This window comes from Apteryx rowi, unplaced genomic scaffold (assembly GCF_003343035.1).
Source record: "Apteryx rowi isolate R43461 unplaced genomic scaffold, aptRow1 scaffold_107, whole genome shotgun sequence".
In the NCBI taxonomy this organism is placed as follows: Eukaryota; Metazoa; Chordata; class Aves; order Apterygiformes; family Apterygidae; genus Apteryx; species Apteryx rowi.
In genome coordinates, this window is record NW_020447275.1 from 131096 (window position 1) to 150102 (window position 19007).

The 19007-nt window shown below is 37.5% G+C and overlaps 1 protein-coding gene across 5 annotated transcripts in view; it reads right to left on the minus strand.

The window, feature by feature from the left end:
• AMPD3 (adenosine monophosphate deaminase 3) overlaps window positions 1–19007 on the minus strand; it is a 32336-nt gene that overhangs the window by 11981 nt on the left and 1348 nt on the right. For 2 of the 5 annotated variants that reach the window (XM_026070902.1, XM_026070883.1), the window contains exons 2-7: window positions 16653–16878; window positions 16449–16547; window positions 13957–14152; window positions 13313–13478; window positions 10832–11051; window positions 8174–8303 (exon numbers count right to left, since the gene is read on the minus strand). In XM_026070902.1, coding sequence (XP_025926687.1) covers window positions 8174–8303; window positions 10832–11051; window positions 13313–13478; window positions 13957–14152; window positions 16449–16547; window positions 16653–16873 — 1032 coding nt within the window. In that variant the 5' untranslated portion in view covers window positions 16874–16878. Of the gene's footprint in view, window positions 1–8173; window positions 8304–10831; window positions 11052–13312; window positions 13479–13956; window positions 14153–16448; window positions 16548–16652; window positions 16879–18276; window positions 18476–19007 lie in introns of those variants that run through there. The other 3 variants (XM_026070893.1, XM_026070910.1, XM_026070919.1) reach the window with 3 other exon arrangements.

Sequence of the window (19007 nt, forward strand, 5' to 3'; positions counted from 1 at the left end):
CTCAGAAGCTCACAATGCTATTTGGGCAGCTGATATTAGAACACAATCCAAAGAAACAACTGAGGAATTTTGGGGTTTAAGTTTTCCCTTCAGTATGTGCAATTCCTTAGGTCTTTCCAACAGATATATACGGTGAACGACCTATTCCCCTTGCATTCAAGGGTTCATTATCATAACTTCACACAGATAAAGAATAGAGGAAAAAAAAAACAAGTATATTCCCCAACATATTTAGCTTGTTTGCAAAGGCAGGTAATACTAATGACTTCCTGAGGACTAAGTACCTGAAAGGGGAGAAAAGGCCTTGGTTAGGATAATGGCTTGAAGGAACCTCACAGCACAGCAATATCCAGTGAGTGGAGCCATGAAGCTGCTGCTCCAAGTTGCATACGTCATGAAGCTCCTTGAGAAATTCTGATTGAACTAACCAGGAGCTACAGACACAGCCTATTGTCAGTCCTGGGCAAAACAATGAAACAACTCAAAAAAACAAATTACTATCAACTTTAAAAACACTGATTAGATTTCATAGCTAACAAGATGTGGCACAACAATGGCCCTGGGGACAGTTTGACAGACTCTGAAATTGTCTTCAAGTCCAGACTGCCAAATCCTAGCAGCAGTAGTTTCAGCTCAACCCAGCAGCCAAAAAGCTACAACCTTTTGGCTAAGCTTCCCTTTTCCTCCAGCCCAGATCCTACCTGGGCACAGATGGCCATGAGCGCAGGGACGTGGCCAGAAGCAATCACAGCTTTCCCTATTTCTAGCATCCTGCCCTGTGCACCAACTGCTGGGTGCCAAAGACGAGTCTTACAGGAACAAGCCCAATTAGCAGAAAGGTTCTGCAGCAGAGGCAGGAAGCAACATATAGTCTGTTTGTAATACACGTTGCAAGGTGATATATCAACAGGGGCAGGATAGTTCACACAAKCAGGTTAAAAAGCATCACAGACACCACTTCTGTCCTATATATTGCTAGGGGATGTTTTGAAGTCATTGTAAGTAACATTTTACCATAAAGTCTTACGTAAAACTATAGCTGAAAGGGCTGCTGTAACTCTCGGACAGAATAAGAAAGGAGCTTCAAAGCAGAAATAAGAAATAATTTTGCCTCTAGACAACACTGGTAACGCGGCTGACAGAATGCAGCTAGTTCTGCTGTCTACATTTAAGGGTTTAAAAAAAACAAAAACAAAAACAAAAACCTGACAATGTTCCCAAGAAATGTCACAAAAGGAAACAGGAGTTAGAAAACCACACTGCCTTGTGATTGCAAAAATGCAATCTATTTGGGTTCTCAAGGTGCAGTTTGGGAGTTGATCAACTGTATACAGGTATTTGCACATCCAAAAGAGACCATGAGAGAGAAAGGGAGCTTTTCAGTCTTGCAAATAATGGCATAACAAGACCTGATGGTTGGAAATTAGATACAAGTTCCTAAAAATATTTAGAAATTTACACTAAAACTGGAACAGTTTGGACCCACTGCATGGTGGTTTTCAAGATGACAGTAGCTAGCATTCCCAGAGACACACTCCCAAGAAAAGTTGCATAGACTGTATGCAAGAAGTCACACTAGAAGTGATTCTGAAACCATCCTGCCAGGAGGAGTCACTGAATCTAAATTTCTGCAAGAGTTCTCATCTGGGACTCTTCTACTGTCCAGGAACCTGCAACCTGGAAACATGGGCATTTGCAACATAAGACCAATGTGTTCCCTTTTGCCCAGTGGCTACCTCTGATGCTTTCAACAACAAAAATATTTGTTTTGTGATGTCCTGATCTACTTTTCCTTCACAAATCCTAGTCCCCACAGCCTGATAATCAGAAAACCTAGACAAACAGCTAAATTCTCAACCAAAGAGGGAGCAGATCATGGAACACCTGGATGGATGACAGCCATGCTCCTGCTGTGTAAACTTCAGCTTATGCTATGACATACAGTCCACAGAAACGCCACTGTTTTACTTGGCACATGTAGTCATTTATTTTGCAGTTTGTACATGCAGATGTCAGTGCATCCTTCTAAGGGTAAATATATTTCCATGCAAACATTAATAGCATAACTAAAAGACCAGGACAGAAACTGGGTCCCAAACATTTCTATGCAATTGTTAATCATAATCTAGTTCAAATATGCTAGACATTATACAGCTGAATGAAAAAGCAAGAAACAGTCCCATCTCAAAGTATAGACCATGAAGAAAGAACTACACTGCTAATGCACAATAAACACTGCTGTGTTTAAAACAGTACAGACAGCTCTGCTGATCATATTATTATGCTCCTCAGAGTCTTTGTGCAGACATTTGAACATGACCGCATTTTATATATGCTTACTCAGGTTAGAAGTTTTCTGTTTTGGAAACAGACGTTCAGTAGGAGGTCTTCCTGGACCAGTGAAATACTATCAACTACTAGGTTTGGTTAATTTTTATGGGACAATGAGATAGCAGTAAGTAGATGCAGCATAAGTGCTAAGCATTGAGGAAGAACAAAGTATAAGCATAGAATACCAGCTGTAGGGAACCTGAATAAGCGTAGTTTATTTAATTGCACAATGTGTTAGTTCCAGTGGTGGCTCAGCTACTGAAATTCATGAGTCTTACAAGTAAACACTTCCTCTTTGTTTAAAATCAACATGAATTCACTCCTGTTAGGAGGACAAAGAGGGAAAGGGAGGAGGCAATTTTGCTTCTTTTGTTTGCTTGCATGGAAGAATCAAATGACAGTCGTAACTGCATGTCTTTTAAAGTCCTGCTTCTCTCTGAGAAACAGTTCTGCCTTTGAAGATTTCCAGTGAAATCTTCCCCAGTCCCCACAACCATATCACACACAGCTCTATAGCTGAGCTAACCACATGAAAGCTTATTCTCTGAGAACCAAGACTTGCCTTTTTTTTCCCTCCCTTTCCCTACATATTATTATCGCTTTCCTGGAATCTCTCTCATCCTTTTACCAAAGGATGTTTAGTACTTTGGCTACCTTTTTTAACTACCCAGTATATTTTGACCTTTAGGCAAGCTGTAACTTTACAACAAAAATCTTAAAGACCACACCACCTGTCCTTCAGTCTGTTTTTAGAAGCAACATGACTTTTGGGGAAGGTTTTAATGACTTAAGCCTTGACCTACTCTAGCACACAATTCATTAGGATGTGCTTTTATGCATGTTCACAATTCAGGATGCAAACCTACCTACATGAAGCATCTAAACACAGAATCCTTCAACATAGCTGATATTTTGCGTCTGGTTTGTGTGGGGATTTTTTAATCTTTATTTGAAATGTTATTGTGTTAGCAAATTGTAACTAAGTTCTTACTATTTATTATGAAAGTCACTTATATAGAGAACTGGAACCAATTTAGTTCACTTAAGAGTAATGAATGCCCCCTTTGTCTCCTTCCTTCTCCCCCCCAAAAAAGACAAGGTACTCCCATTTTTAAGCTGTTATTATTTCATTCTTCACGTAGTACATGTACTAAGCTAAGGTTTTTCAGGGACATGCATAACAAGCCTCTACCACCAGGTCTATTTGCAAGTATTGCTTCTATTTGCATTTCCAGATTTGTTACAAGGCAACATCAGCCCATTTTCTGCTAAAAAAAACCTCCTCTGTGGCATGCCCTTAGCTGAGTTTCATGACTGCAGTTCTTATTCTCACCTTTCCCCAAAATGGAACATTTTACTCAAGGTCACATTAACCTTCAATGGAAAGAAGCGGCACAGTGACAGACGAAAGCCTGTCTTGGAACACAGAACACGCCTCGCATGAGCTCACTTTTTACCCAGTGAATATAATGGTTAATGCAAAGGTTTCCTTAATTTTTTTAATTCCGTCATCTCATTCAAGTAGTGGCTGACATCAGTTTTCTTTCATTAAGGGATGGTAGAATTCCTTTTGATCAGCAGTTTTTCATGCAATGGAGTCAGATGCTCTTCCTCTGCACCTTCGCATTTCAGACCATCCCCTTCCTCTTCTTACTGGCCTGAACACTTTTGCCATTCTCCGTCAGCAGCCTTTGTGAATGAAGTGCTCGTACTGCTCAGTCAAGACAGTTACATCTGCATACAGTGTACAGCTTACAGCTTGAAGGAGTTCCCACTGCCCTCTGAATCACATCTCACCCCACCAGCTTCCCATAGCCACTCAGCCTCTTTCCTCTTCCCACATTGCTTCTCTTTCCTCACACCGTCTCTCAGATCTCCACAAAGCATCCATCTCAGAGCTATCTTATGGACGCTTATCTGTGCATATCAAATATACAGCATTGCACTGAATTAGGCACATGCTCTAGTTTTAGAGCAGTAAAGGATAAGCAGAGCAAAACAAATGCCATAAGCAGCTCATTAAACAATACTGAACTTTTCTAGTACTTAAATTAGCAGTATCCTCAGCTGTAAACTACTTGTCATTCTACACACATGCTTTAACCTCTAAATACTTCTTGCCCCAAATCCATGAGCTTCATAAGCTTCTTGTGTGGCTGTACTCACTGCAAAATGCACAGTCAAACTCTGTAATGTTTGTATTCACATGAATGCAGAAACATGCTGTTAAGAATAATTAATTTCTCTTTCCAGTCTTCTAATTGATAAAAGAAAGGATAGAGGAAAAGTGGTTTTTTTTTTTTTAATGGTCTGTACAGAATTCTTACATTATAATGATCTGACTTTTTGCCTCATCGTTATTACTTGCTCACTTGCAAGGTTGGTGGTAGACACAAGAATTTACCTCAGCATCTCTGCAAGATAGAAGGGGAGAAGTAGTATGCACAGTGCTTTAAAAGCACAAAGTCCTGCTTTACTGCCAGTTAACAGTGGTAAGGTGCAATTACATGTAATGCTAACACTGTAGCACAGGTGTACAGAGGCATTCCTGTCCTTTGAGTGTGATGCTAACCCATAGGCCTTCCTTCTTACTTACTGTCACTTTTGGCATGTACGTAGAAATTTAATTTCAAAGTCAGTAAATAGTTACCAAAAACAAAAATTTGCAGTCTGGAAATCTGTTAATTCTGCCATGTAGATTAATTTCATTCAGTTTGTTTTGAGACTGGTAGAGTTTAGAAGTATCGAAACCGTTCATTTCTTAGAAGTAACAAGTGGTGTTTCAACCCTGTGGTCACTAAAAATAGCTAGAATTTAGCTCCTTTTTTTTAAACCAATACTACTACTTCTTCTTCTTTTTTTTTTTTAATCAGTTGTCACAATCTAGACCAAATGGCAGGTCACAACAGCCACCAGCTATTGCGACACAGAACTCAGCAGGGCTGAGTTCAATCACTGAACATGTCTCACTGCATTTAGAAAGGTACAGCAGAAATCTGACAAGCATTATTTGCTGGCATCACAATCAAAGCTTACTAATTTTTCCCATTTCCTTTCTTTTTATTTTTTATTTTTCCTGTTTTAATAGGAATGCTTAAGCTCATCTCCTCCAGTGAGCTCATTTATTTAATAAATCGCAAGGCAAGGCTCCCATTAAATAAGCAAAATGTACTTCTAAGAAATGAGTGATATTGGACTTAACCAGAACACAAATAAAGTTTTGCACTGATCAGGCTGGAGCTGGAAATTTGCTTCTTAATAACCAGCCAAATATTTATCTAGACAGACAAGAATCCACAGGTGGTAAGACAGTATGGCTGGCTCCACATCCCTCACCACAGGAGGGGGACACCTCCTGTCTATATAGGAGGATGCCAAGTTTAGAGAAGACTGAGTCTGCCATCAGCAGGGCTCTTCCATGTTCTCCAGCCCATGCACAGCAGAGTGCAGCCAACACTGATCCTCTCAGGTTGCCTGAGATTAAGGATGAAATAAAGTAACAGAGTTCACTTCCGCAGCACACTAACCCAGAGCTGAGTTTTAGCCTTTGTGTACTAGAGCGTCTTACTTTCAAAAGCAATTATGTGAGGTTTTTTTGAGCTAAGCTTCCAACACAACATTCAACATACCAACAGAACATTCAACATTCATAACTATTTAATTTTGTCATTTTCAGTCAGTTACATGAGTTCTTTTATATAAGCAGAAATATTGAACCAGGGTCTCCACACTAGTGCCACAGGGATGGAATAGAGAATTTCACTAACAGCTCTTTTGAGAGGTGAATCTTATTCCTTGGTTTATTTATTTATTTATTTATTATTAGCAGTACCCACTGTTTAGGATTGATTAAAAGAGAGACATCCTGAACAGAAGAGGCTCTAATAGTATCTGTTTCACATTATAACTTCAACTGCAGATACTGTTACTAGTGAAGAAGCACTTCTGGTGAGTTACAGATCCAAACATTACTTGTGTTAGCAAGACTTAGGGAAAATAGATTATTTCTGGGCTTAGAGGAACTCTGTCTATCATTCATTTTACTTTCCATAGAGACTGCTTCATGGAAGTACTACTTTTAAGAGTTTAAGCAAGGTTAACTGTGCAGCAAAAAATTTTTAAGCAATAACTAGCAGTGGGAATGGTCTCCATGAGCAGAGAGCAAGATTGCTCCTGACTCTCTTGAATTTAGGTATTGCCAAAGGGGGAGTGATACCTAGTCTGTGCTTTTAAACATGAAACCATTTGTAGGCTTTACTTTACTAGACTTTATTTACTATTAGGTAATTAGAAGAAAAATATGATATGAGTCATTGAACATTGGCTTTTAAGTCAAAAACTGAACTTAGAAAGTACAGTCCTGTTAAATACAGCTTCTCAGTACTCAGATTGTCTAGGCACTTATCTGGTTCACACCTCTGTCCTTCACACCTCTCAATCACCATGCATTTTGTTATTAACATCTCTGTCAGCTAGGTAAGTGTTACATCTGAACATGGCATAGAGTAAATATCTCGGCCAAGGGTATGCAAGAAACCTGTCAACAAGTTTGGAATTGAATTTCAGCCACTTGAGTCCTGTTTGAGTGAATTAGCTATTAGATCCTCAGATCCATACGCTTAACAGATGATTGTGTGAAATTAATTAGAATTTATCTAACAGCCCATCTGCTTCTAGCCTTGTGATGGACATTCAAACTCATTTGTTTAGTAGGCTTTGTGATTAATGGTTTACCACCACAACAGCAGCAAACATCAAGCAGCTTTGTAGTAGTCCTGACTCTTTTTACATTAGCAGCCAGCACACTGGGCACTATAGGGAATAGCCACAGATTTTCTGGATGTACTGGCAAGCCAAAACATAACAAGAAGGATCCAAGTATTGACCTAAACCCCAAAGCGGTCTTTTGGGGACTGTCTCTTTCAACTGCATATAGAAACAATCCAAAATGGGCCCAAAATGTAACCATATGTACCCATATAACAAATATAACACCAGCAAGAACTATTACTTTGTGGAGAAATCTCACTTGTCAAACTGAAGCGTTTTCTCCAATAAAGCAACTTCCTCTAAAGTTGAAGAAAGGGAAACAAACTAAGCAGCATAACACTGTTGCTTCCAAACATTTAAGAAAATGCAGCTTCCTGGGGTGCGACCATTCCCCTACCTGACCCCTCATTACATCCCAGCGTATCTCAGAGGCAGCTGAGAATCTAACTCAAACATTAAGGCAGCCTGAAAGTTAAGTGGGCAAGTACCACAGACCCTTTTTTACCACATGCCGATGGCAGCAGGCACCATCAGTTCAGTTTCTGTAGGATGTTATTTTCATTTCACGATCATTTGTACATACATATTTTCAGTGCGCAGTGCAATTTTTATCCAAAGTATATACAGCTGTTCATAATACAGTCTATTAGGACCTACCTTCATGGAAGCAGGAAAGTGCATTTGAACTTTCTTTAAGTGAATTAATTAAACTGAATTAAACAGATGTTTTATTTATTTATTAAATGGATGCTTTTATTCATAATTGAAGTAAACCTAATCTGATTAACTGTTTCACTCCTTTAAAGTAATCCACATACAATTAAGCCCCTTTGCTTCTGAATAAGTAAACAGAGGAGTTTAACACAATTCATTTAACCTACTTACATTCAGATTAATTTTCCTGAGTGTTCCCGTGTAGAAAAACATGAATATTCTTAAATTAGCATGATCTAAATGAGTGAGATGCAGACACCACTTCATCCATTTCATCTACACTGCACATAAAAAAATACAAAACTGCTGAAAAATCTCACTGAAAACAATGTCATGCTTTTAATCCTTTAACACTTACCTTTCTCACATTATAGAAGTCTCGATGGGGATTACTCTTCAGTTCTTTAAATTCAGACATTTCATTTAACATCTCATGTAAACTGAATTTAGATTCTAAAAAGTTAAGCCGCCGATGGCAATATGTCTTTCTGAAAAAAAAAAAATCCAACAACAAAACTTTAACTGTGACTTCAAACTACTTCTATTTCAAGTTCAGAAAGAAATTACTATTTTCATAGTAAAAACAAATTACTTTTTTTATATAAAGACTAAGACCAATCCATTCTTCTTATCTTACTGGTTATCAAATATGTAAGTCAATTTCCAGTACAATTTCAGGACCAAGTTATTAGTGAAACTTCAGAGCTATGCATAAACATGTTATGTGCTTTAATTTTTTTACTTTATCACTGCATCTGTGTATAAACTGCAGTTCTTTTACTACTGATTTAGCCAGAGAAAGCATAAAATTTATATAAAATTTAACAAACTGCTGCTACTCCAAAATCAAATATATCCAGCAGAGCAGATAACCTCAGAAACAACCTGTAAACAAGACTTACTTCATGATGAAAATACAGATTATTTTTACCCAATATTTATTTGCTTTTCGATGGGAACACTAGAAGCCAAGATAAGAACAAATATAATTTCATTTTTGGTGCCTTATAAACACACTTATTATATAGGAATACTTTTTTCCAAAATACTTTCTTTTGCTCTTTTTAAAAATCATGGGGTTTTTGTTCCTGCTTGCCTCTTCTGTTGTGTTTCTCACTCTATTTTTAAACAATGACATGGTTTTTCTCTTCACCATCTGTCAATTCTTATAAAATCCGCAATATTTTTGTAGCACTATTAGTGTAATAGTCAGCCTTTTTTTTCTCCGCTTCTTTGTTGACATTTTCCTCATCAATGGAACACAAATCCAATAATGGATTTGAAAATCTGATTCAAACAAAGTCTCACTGTATCTGATACTAATCAAGACCCGTTTACCTGCTGCAGAATGTCTTTGTTGTGTTATACTATTGTTCAAGAGACCAGAAAACTGAGGAGTAAGGACGAGATTTCACCAGTTTAAGGACAGTAAAAATTAAACAATGGATTGGTTCTTGATCTCCAAGCAGCCCAATGTGTGATAGACAAATGATGGGAAAGCACTTTCTGTGAACAAGGAAACAATACAGTAAGAGCTTATGCAACAGGATTACTGAGAAGACTCTTCCTTTTGGTTTGTGTATTTTCATCAGGGAGTATGAATCAGCCTGGAATAGCTTAATCTGAAGAGCAAGAGGAGCAGATGATTGCTCCCGCATTCAGAGAATGACTGAGTTTTCCAGAATGTCCTACCAAGGCTCTTTCTTCTTCTGGCTTCCTTATTAAGGCTGTTAACATATGCTGCAAAAGAAAGGTCTACAGTATGGGGGGGGGGGGTTATTATTATTATTTTTTAGGTTTTCCTTTTTGTCCTTCTTGGCATCTGTCTCTCTTGGAATTTATCACAGTGAAACTGGAAATGCATATACTCATGGCATACTCTAAACAAGCATACTTAAGCTAGCTTTAATCTGGAGCTGGAATACTGATAATAATGAATGGCAGAAGCATAGACCTTTGCTCTTGAAGACATGCTTAGGGAATGGGGCAGGTCTGTTCAGCCCAGATGCTTCGCTGCTATCAGTGCAAAAGGCAGGCAGAATATGCTGCAAGTGTTAGACTCAAAGAGGAAAGAACGCCTCAGGTGTGATTAACTTGTCACATTGTAAACAACTTGATCCCGCAAAGGCAGTATGACTAGAAATGCAGGGCGGGAAGGGAGGGCAGACAGTCCGAAAGAACAGTTCACGTTCCTGCTTTGTTCCATCTTAGGATGGATTCTTTTCCTTTCCTGGTATTGAGGCCATATGACATAAATGTTTCCAGTCTTCAGCTGGGAAGCAAAATTTGTGTTACAAGTAACCTAAAAATTGAATTCTTGAGTTTTCCGTATTCACTTGGCAGAGACATTGACACACATGACAAAACAATGACAGTACTACAGTTCTTATATTTCTGGGTTTGGGGATATTTCCCAGGAGTCTGATGGTTCTGGGAAGTTTCAGACCTATTGTGATTGTACATGCACAGTTCAGTTTTGTGGTGTATGAGCAGTTAATTCACATCTGGAACAAATTAGACCAAATACTTATGTTGCTGAGTTGTTCTGATATGTATGCTATACATATGCAGGGTTCCTCTTCATGCAGCAGCCAGATCAGCACAGACACGAAGGCATTCCAGATAACTGTTCTAAACCTCAGATTCAACATAGGCCAACACAAAATTTAAAAAAGGTGAGGTTCAAGTTTCAGTTCTCAGGCCTCAAGAAGTCTAGGTCAGATTTGACTTGAATCATGTGGGAACATATGGCCAGTTTTTGCTTTTCTGTTAACTGCTTCTCATTTTTGCTATGACTGATGCAAAGAAACTAAAGAAATAAAATACAGTTGTATATTTTTCTTCTTTTTAGGTCTTTCTGTGATGCATTAGTGCTTGAGAAGGACAAAATATACATAACTGTAGAATGAATACTATGAGGAATTAAGTATCACAAGAGTGAGAAGTATTAAACTAGGGATAACCAGCTGCCTGAAGGGGGAGGGAAAAAAAGAAAGAAAGAAAAAGAAAGACGTACGTTGGACCATCTGCAATTAGAGCAAGAACGTGGCTCAGGTCAAGGGTATAGGTCTCCAGGTCAGGATATGGCAGACTCCGAGGCTCATTGAGTTCCATCATTTCCTTGTTATCATAAACAAAGGGAATGCCACCTTTTATCTTGATAACATAATCCAAATTGTCTGGAGCATCATCAAGATTGTAAGGATCTTCATTTTCTTCTGGGGGTGAATGAAAATCTGGAAATAAATTTAGATAACATTTAGAAGAATTAACCTAAACAAAAAGCAAAATAATTTCAAAAAGGACTTCCTGCTTCTATAATTTATTTATTTTACAAACCTCGGTATTAGTACTTGCATTAAAATCATATTGTTAGTGACTATAAAAGATCTGTTGTAACAACACAGCTCTATTCTGACAGGCTTATATTTAACCACAGTCTCTCTTTAAGCCATTAGAGTCTGCCTTAACTCAAATATTATGTATTATTAGAGTTCTCTGAACCAATGTATAAATAGACTTAATGCTATTCTTTATTACTGCGTGATGGCACAAGTTTCAAAAGAAGTTTCCGAAAGTATTTAAATTAGGATGGTTGAAAGTACAGTTGAGATTTTTGAATGAGAGAACAGCTGTTGATTTCATATCCACCTTCATTATTTTCTTTTCACCTTCTGACGCATTGTAATAATTATGGAAATTTATATTTAAGCACACAGCAAAGCAGCTGGTTCTCATATTGAAACATAAGCCAGAAAAGAACAGTCTGTGCTTTACTTCTTCACCTCTGCCCTTCCCATGATCCAATGAGGTGGACCGTTACATGGTAGGATTGTCTTCCCTTAACCATTACTGAATATGCTCCACACATGGTAGAACAAGAAATAGTCTAGAACACATTGCCTCTCACGGCTGACCAAAGCAATGTTTGGTTTGCAATTTTTGTTTGTTTGTTTTGGGGGGGGTAATAAAACTTTTTTTTAATGTTTGTTTTTGTGTAGAACCAAGAAATGCAAAAGTCAGAGATGAGAAAATGTAACTACATTTTCCCCCTCTGCTTTCTGAACGGAAGTGGAATTAGAAAACATCAAAAACATGACTAGGATTTATTCAGTACAATTCTGTAATTCCTTACAAAATGAATTACAATTTTTTTTTGAGAATCAGGTAAACACACAGATTTCTGGGAGATTCAGCTTACATGAACACTCAAACATCGTCCACACAAACTAGTGAATGTTCATAGCTTCTGTTCCAGTATCTTACTAATGCAACTAGCACAAAATAAATTTGTGTCAATTATATTTATGTCAACTGAGCTACATACTTGGGCTCAGTCTTATCAGTCAGATCACTTATTTCTCAGACTTGGTTTAACTGAATAGGTAAAAGAGGAAATTACCCACTCCTTTTATTCACCTACAGTACCTGAACGTTTATGTTATAAACTGATACCATACTTATCACTAATATTCATAACTATCCAGCTATAACTTGTGCCAACTAAGAGATTATGTAATGAGATTTTATATCACAAGTTTAAAACCATAGCTGTAAAAAAGTTATTACCATAATAATAGCTTGAAAATACCAGCCCATCACCTGTTCCAAAATATCTTCCCTGTCTTGAATATTCACTGTACTGTCCTCTTTACACTTTTTCTGTATAACAAATAGCTGAAGATAATGTTAACTACCTCTCTTCCAACCATTGAACTAGAGGGTAATTGATTTAAAATGTCTCTTTCTGCACAGGTTTATGGCTGAGAATACATTGACAACAATATGGAAACGTCTAGGGTGGCAAGTCTGTACAGACCAAGGGTTGCTCTGCTCAGGCTGATCCAAAAATTAGCAGTGCAGTTTAATGCACAAGCAAAGCTTTCAAGACACAACCCAAGTAACTGACAAATATAGTTTGTGGCCCATATAGTGTAGCAATATATCCAACCTAATAAGCCTTGTTGAGAGATGGAGTTTATTAAACCCAGGCAGAGTGCCCAGCAAATGTGACTATACAGCTTCCAGACTTGACCTGGTAAGCATGAACCATGCCTGTGAAATTACTGACTCGGGGCTTGCTAACACTCATATCTGTATGGTGCTTCAATTTATGCTGTAGACGTGCCCATAATCCTTTTTATTTTAGTATGTCAAAATGAACAGGAATGACTTTTCACTTTAAACCATATCCATGTATCTTTTTCCTGAAGTAGTAGAAGTATACTACATAATACCATGTTTGCTGCAAAATGCAAAAAATCAATGACTGTCCAATATGTTTTTAGTTTTTAATTTTTTTTTGTTCAAAGTTTCACATCATACACAGACTCTATAGCATAAGTCCCTCAGTGATTCTCCACCATTTACTAACAGAATAAATTATAGAGGCAAAGTCATGCAGAAGAGAACATCACAAACACCCAACTTACCTTTACTACAGCAGTATACAGGTTTAGCTCTATATTTAAAAAAAAAAAAAAAAAAGAATATTCACCTGGATACACTTCATCTTCAACCTTCCATTTTTCATCTCGCATGCTGCACAAATACTGGGATGTTGTTCTTGGGAAGCGATGGTAGGCCAGACGTGAGTACTTTTCTCGAATGAGAAGAGCTTTCACCAGGCTCTTGGCAGCTTGTTCATAATCATCAACTGTAACCTGAAAGAAAAGCCTGGATAAATACTGACAAAAGACAACTGTCATTTTTGGTCACAAACTGAACCCATGCCAGTAACAAGGAGACTGGATTTCCAGAAACATAAATGTATGTGATTTGAATATAAGGTTCTTACCCACGGTCACAGAGAGCCAGTGACAGAATGAAGGTCCAAACAGAATGTGCAAAACACACACACACACACAAAAATTCTTTCTCCTCTCATCATTATGCATATATTTAATTCCTGATTATATTTTATCTTTACCGATTTATTTATTTATGGGAAAAAGTATAAATAACTTCAAACAATTTTGACTTCATTTCTACTTTTACAAACCAATGCATTCACAGAGCATGTTAGTTTGTTGCAGAGAGCCAGAATAGACTATCATTTCACACTTGATGTACAATAACTGCTTGTGGTTTGAATTTTTTTCCCCTAGGTACAGAAAGGAAATAATAAAAAGAGCTTCCTACCCCTGCACAGTAGTCCCCACTAATTGAAACTCTCTGAAACTCTGGTACATCATATGGCACTTGGACAGGCAGAAAAGCACTTGGAAGAACTGGTGTTGCAGGAGACAGAACAGGATTGACTGATGGTGCTTTCCATTCCTGGGTTGGAATTTGTAATGACAAAGACTGGGATCGAATCATCTTGAAACTTTTCTTCCTATGAATACGTGGTATAAAGCATTAAATAAACCATGGTATAAAATATTAAATACATTGGAAAACAAATTACAAAGAAATCACTTCCTAACAGGTTTCATAAAATAAAAACTCTCATACCACAGGAAAATGTTGGTCATAAAATATTCGTGCTTTTATTCTATTGACTTTTTACATTGTATATGCTATTCATGATTGTACTTACCCTCCACATGAGTACACTATGTCATAACATATTTTAAATCACTCTAAGATGCTGTAAAGATTTGTTTTGTTTCACTTACAAATTCTGTATCAGCAAGTCACTGAATAGAAAGAAAATGTGATCACTGTGTTTAATTTAGGAGTTGATTCTTGAAGTGTGGTAGCATCAGTATTTCACAAATTATCAGACAGAAATAAGTGAATGTTACATAAGGTAAGTTGTTATATGTCATCATGCTATTACACAAATTTTTCATTCTTCAAAAACACTCAGCATTTAAAAGTTCATCTAGCTGTCAGACAAGACTATGCATCAGGATTTCACATGTAGTCATTTAGTTAAACTTGTAAGTAAAAGGATGAACAAATATAGTTATTCCTTAGGTAGTGTTTGATGAGACTTCAGTAAAAGGCTATTGGTTACCAGAGTAATAACATAGTACGGCTTTGATATGCAAGTCTATTCCTCCCCTCTGTGCAGTAAATGGTTAACCCCCATAGATTTAAAAACTTTTGCCCTTTCTTAGCAAAACTGTGACAGATGTGTACCTTAGACAAAACAGCTGAAGAAATATGCTGTATTTTTCAGTGAAGTAATTCTAATATCTCAAGTGAAATTTTGTAATATCTCTAAAAATGTAATTAAATCTTCCTTACTCAGTTTAATGTATTTCAGTCAAATAATAAACAAACATAATGTGATAAACTTAATATCACTTCCTTACATACAGTGAACATATTCCATTTCCTCATTTTATAAACTAGATGCCAAAACCTTAAAATGTTAGTAAGAGCCATTAACAAAGGAATACTGGAATACTCTCTGTAAGTTGTGTATTATTTCTGTGATATTCCGACGAATAAGAACATGCAGTGGGGGTATGAATAATACCCTATGACCAAATTTCATCCTTTCTTAAGCACTTGTAGCCACCTTTGAGATCAGTAATGAAACTCCTGAAACAGTGTTGGATCAACTACAGCTGAAGGCAACTGAAGTTGTACTCATGCAGCTGGCCTCTAGGTACACTTCAGTGCTGTAGGACAAGGATGAACCTGTGTTTTGTGTCCACGGGTATACAACATACATATAATAACCCATTTCCTACAGCTAAACTTGTGCAAAACTTTAGGTATAAGAACAGTTTGATGAAAGATATTTTTATAARGCAGTTTCCTACATTAAAAATGAAACTTATTATTTCAGGAGGAAAGACAAATCAGATAGTAGTTTGAATGACAACATCGAACCTTTCCTTCTGTGCTTCTTTAATTCTATGAACACACTAACTGGGAAACCCACTTGGCACAACTCAAAACCAAAAATCTCAGCCTGTATCACCAGTGTGTTATAGCTTAGTTTAGTTAAACAAACTCTTCTCCCTTCTATTCCACAAACACGATGCCAGGCGCTGCCCAACTGATGGTCTGGAGCTAACAGGGCACGTCCATTCAGCTCCAAACCATTTCAAAAGCTTTCTGGCTTTCCTGCTTTTGGAAAGTCTTCACACGTCCAGATCATTAGGGGCAGACTGCTGCTGAGCGCACGTGACTAGCAGGTAGTCTAGGCTGTCCACAGAGGTGAAGATACTGGGACAGCCTGGAATCAGGGCAATGCTACCTCCCTCACAGAAAAAAAAAATCATAGACCAAATCAAGTTTGGCTTGATTCATGGGTAAATCAAAGGTAGACTATATTTTGACCTAGGAAAATAACGTGATGAGTTTTATGGTTAAATAACGGTGGTTAGATTTTATCTCTGTGAGTTGAGGAAACCTATGAATAACCTCGTTATGCCAGTACCACTTTTCAGTTTCTCCCTTGGTGTTAAATGTCAACCCTTTGCTTTCATCTATTTTTACAGAGACCAAGAGAGGTATCACACTGCTGTCATTTTCCTGTGTGTGAAGATTCTCCGTTTCTCTAAGTGAAATTAGTATATTTAAGGAAAAAAGTCTCCCTCTTTGTTTTTCTTGACTCTTTACATCAAAAAAATTTTAGGGGTCCGTTCACTTCTACCCAGCTATGCTGTTTGTTAAACTTGCATAAGCAATATCTATGCTATTGCTGTAAACACAGCTGAGGAGACGACCTCACCAGTCCAAGCTCCCTAGGGCCCATCCCCAAGCCATCCGCATAGCATGAAAGGACATCACAGAGGTGCCCTTGACACTCGCTGTTGATTTTTCTCCTGAAATAATATCGACAGGTAGAATGTTATTTGCCAGATATTTCAATACTAACTCAAACTCATTTAAAAACTATTTTCCATTAAGAAAGCAACTACTGAACAAACCTTTTGGCTGTTTCTACAGACTGTTGTTCTGCCAATTCCTTCTGCAGTTCCCTTTCCTTGGCCTCTTTCTGCCCGATAGGGCAGTCTTCAGGAACGGTGAATAATGACAAGGCATCTTTGCTGTCTTCTTCTCGGAGGACTTTAGCAAATACCTTCTCCGCTAGAAGTCGCACGTTTTCATCAACCTCAGAGAAGTTCAGCTTTGGAAACTGTCTGGGCATCTCAGCTAATAAGGAAGACAGTTGACAAAATTAGAACTGCAAGTAGAATAAAGATATGTAAGAGACTGTTTTTTTTTTTTTTTTTTCCATGGTAATCCTATTGAAATTAAGAGCTTAGAGCAAGAACAGAATAAATAGAATAGCTACAAAAAATTTCAAGTAGTGTGAAGTATGCAAAAATCAAGTGAACCTACTGAGCATCTTTACTTGGGGTCATGCTAATTTGTGAATTAGGAACTTCTTAGTATGCTCATTTACAATTTTTTTTCCCCTCCTACAGAAATATGGTTTCTAAGGTTCCAGTTCAGTTGGAAGTATAAAATACCTAGAAGAAAGTTAAGAAGTAAAAGGAACATTCTGCAGTAACAATGAATAAAAGGTAGACCTAACAGATGAGGCTTCCACTGCCGAATAATTCTCAGCTGACTTGAAAAAGTGCCAAGTGTTCAAACATAAGTAGAAGATGATCTTCTGGATGGCTTTGGAGAACATAATGAAGGCAAGGGTTTAATGCTTAATGTTTTTTGTTTTATATTTTTAATTTCTATTTAAGTAGCCATTCATCACAATGTATTTCCATTTTGTTATAGCAGCACTACTGAAAATATTGTCTTTAGTGTTTCTTTTATAGTTTCATTGCTTTATTTAAAACCCATTCTCACACATGATCTAAAATTTGAAACTTGACACATATGGTAGCATTCTGGAGGGGRAAAAGATACAGTGCATGCAAATTACTTCCCAGCATTATTTATTATGTACTATAAAGCCCTCTTAAATGCCTTCAGTATGACAGTGTTTGTAACAAGATTCAATTCTTATTAACATAAGTTAAAAATAGAGCTGAACACATCACAACAAATGGATCCAAACACTGCCAGAATGTGGAGAAGTTTGGGTCCAAAACTGGCATTTCAGAATCCTTTTTAGTTTCAAGAAAATACAAACATATTTGGTAAGATGTTATTTATTTAAATAACTGAAAATCAGCATGGGTCGTGACAGCTTTTAAGGCATAACTTATCAGTGCCCCCATTACAGTAGCTCTGTGGGCATGCTGCAAGTTTCACATGTTGATATGTGATCCTTTTGATATGTGATCCTGTTGTTTTCAGCCTAAAAGATTGTAATTAATGTCCACCTGTTTTCACAGTTGCTTTAAGAACACTTCTGCTTTTACTCTAAACACAACTATACTATTAAAAAGTGATGAGAGAAATACGGCAATTTAGCTATCACCTACATTATTTTGTGTTATTTTGTGACCAATCCAAAGCCCAGTAGAAAAACTTCACTGACTTCAATGAACCCATACAGTTTTTCTGCTTGCAGAGTGTTTTGCAACTAATATTAATTCTTCATAAAATGAAATATAACCACCCAACAAACATACAAATACATACCTGCTTACTTGAATGATTCAAYGGCAATGCACTGTGATGTCTTAGAAGCATGCAAACTTAGATTCAATTTCTCAATTTCAGGCCTCAATGAAGTCATGGGAGTCCTTCCACTGACCCCAATGAACACAATTGTCAGCAACACTAACTGACTCATAGAGCTGCCAGCAACAAGGACCTCTTTGGCCTCTTCAGCTGGTGGCAAAACAGCTTTTAGAGTTAGTAATTCAACTACATCAAGAGTGCTTGCAATCTGAGTAAAATGTGGATAATAATGTTTCTTCTGCTGCTAAATCAGCAATTTTTTTTTTTTCCTTTTCAGTACTGGCTGACTGGGAAAGTCAGGTTGAGTTTATCATTGGCTGAGCACTTTCCCAGGTTTAATAAACCTAAAATAGTTGTGAGACTCCTCATGTAATACTCATGCAAGCTGTACCGTCCCAAACTGGAAAGGGATGAGGATCTTATCTCCCTATAGAAGTGCAGTCCTTTGCCCTCCAAGGCGAGAGGGACTAGAGAGGGCTGGGGAGTGGAGATTTAATACCATACAGCAAATCCTGCTTTTTCCCACATCTTTCTCTCTCAGAGAAAGGCTCCTCTGGTTGCCCCTTGGCCCTTGCAGAAGAAAAGGGTGCTATCGCCCTTTAAACACACTGCAGGAAGAACGGTGGGATGATTATTTCAAAAGCAGTTATTGATCAGGAACCTAATGGGCTTGAATATTTAATGAGCAC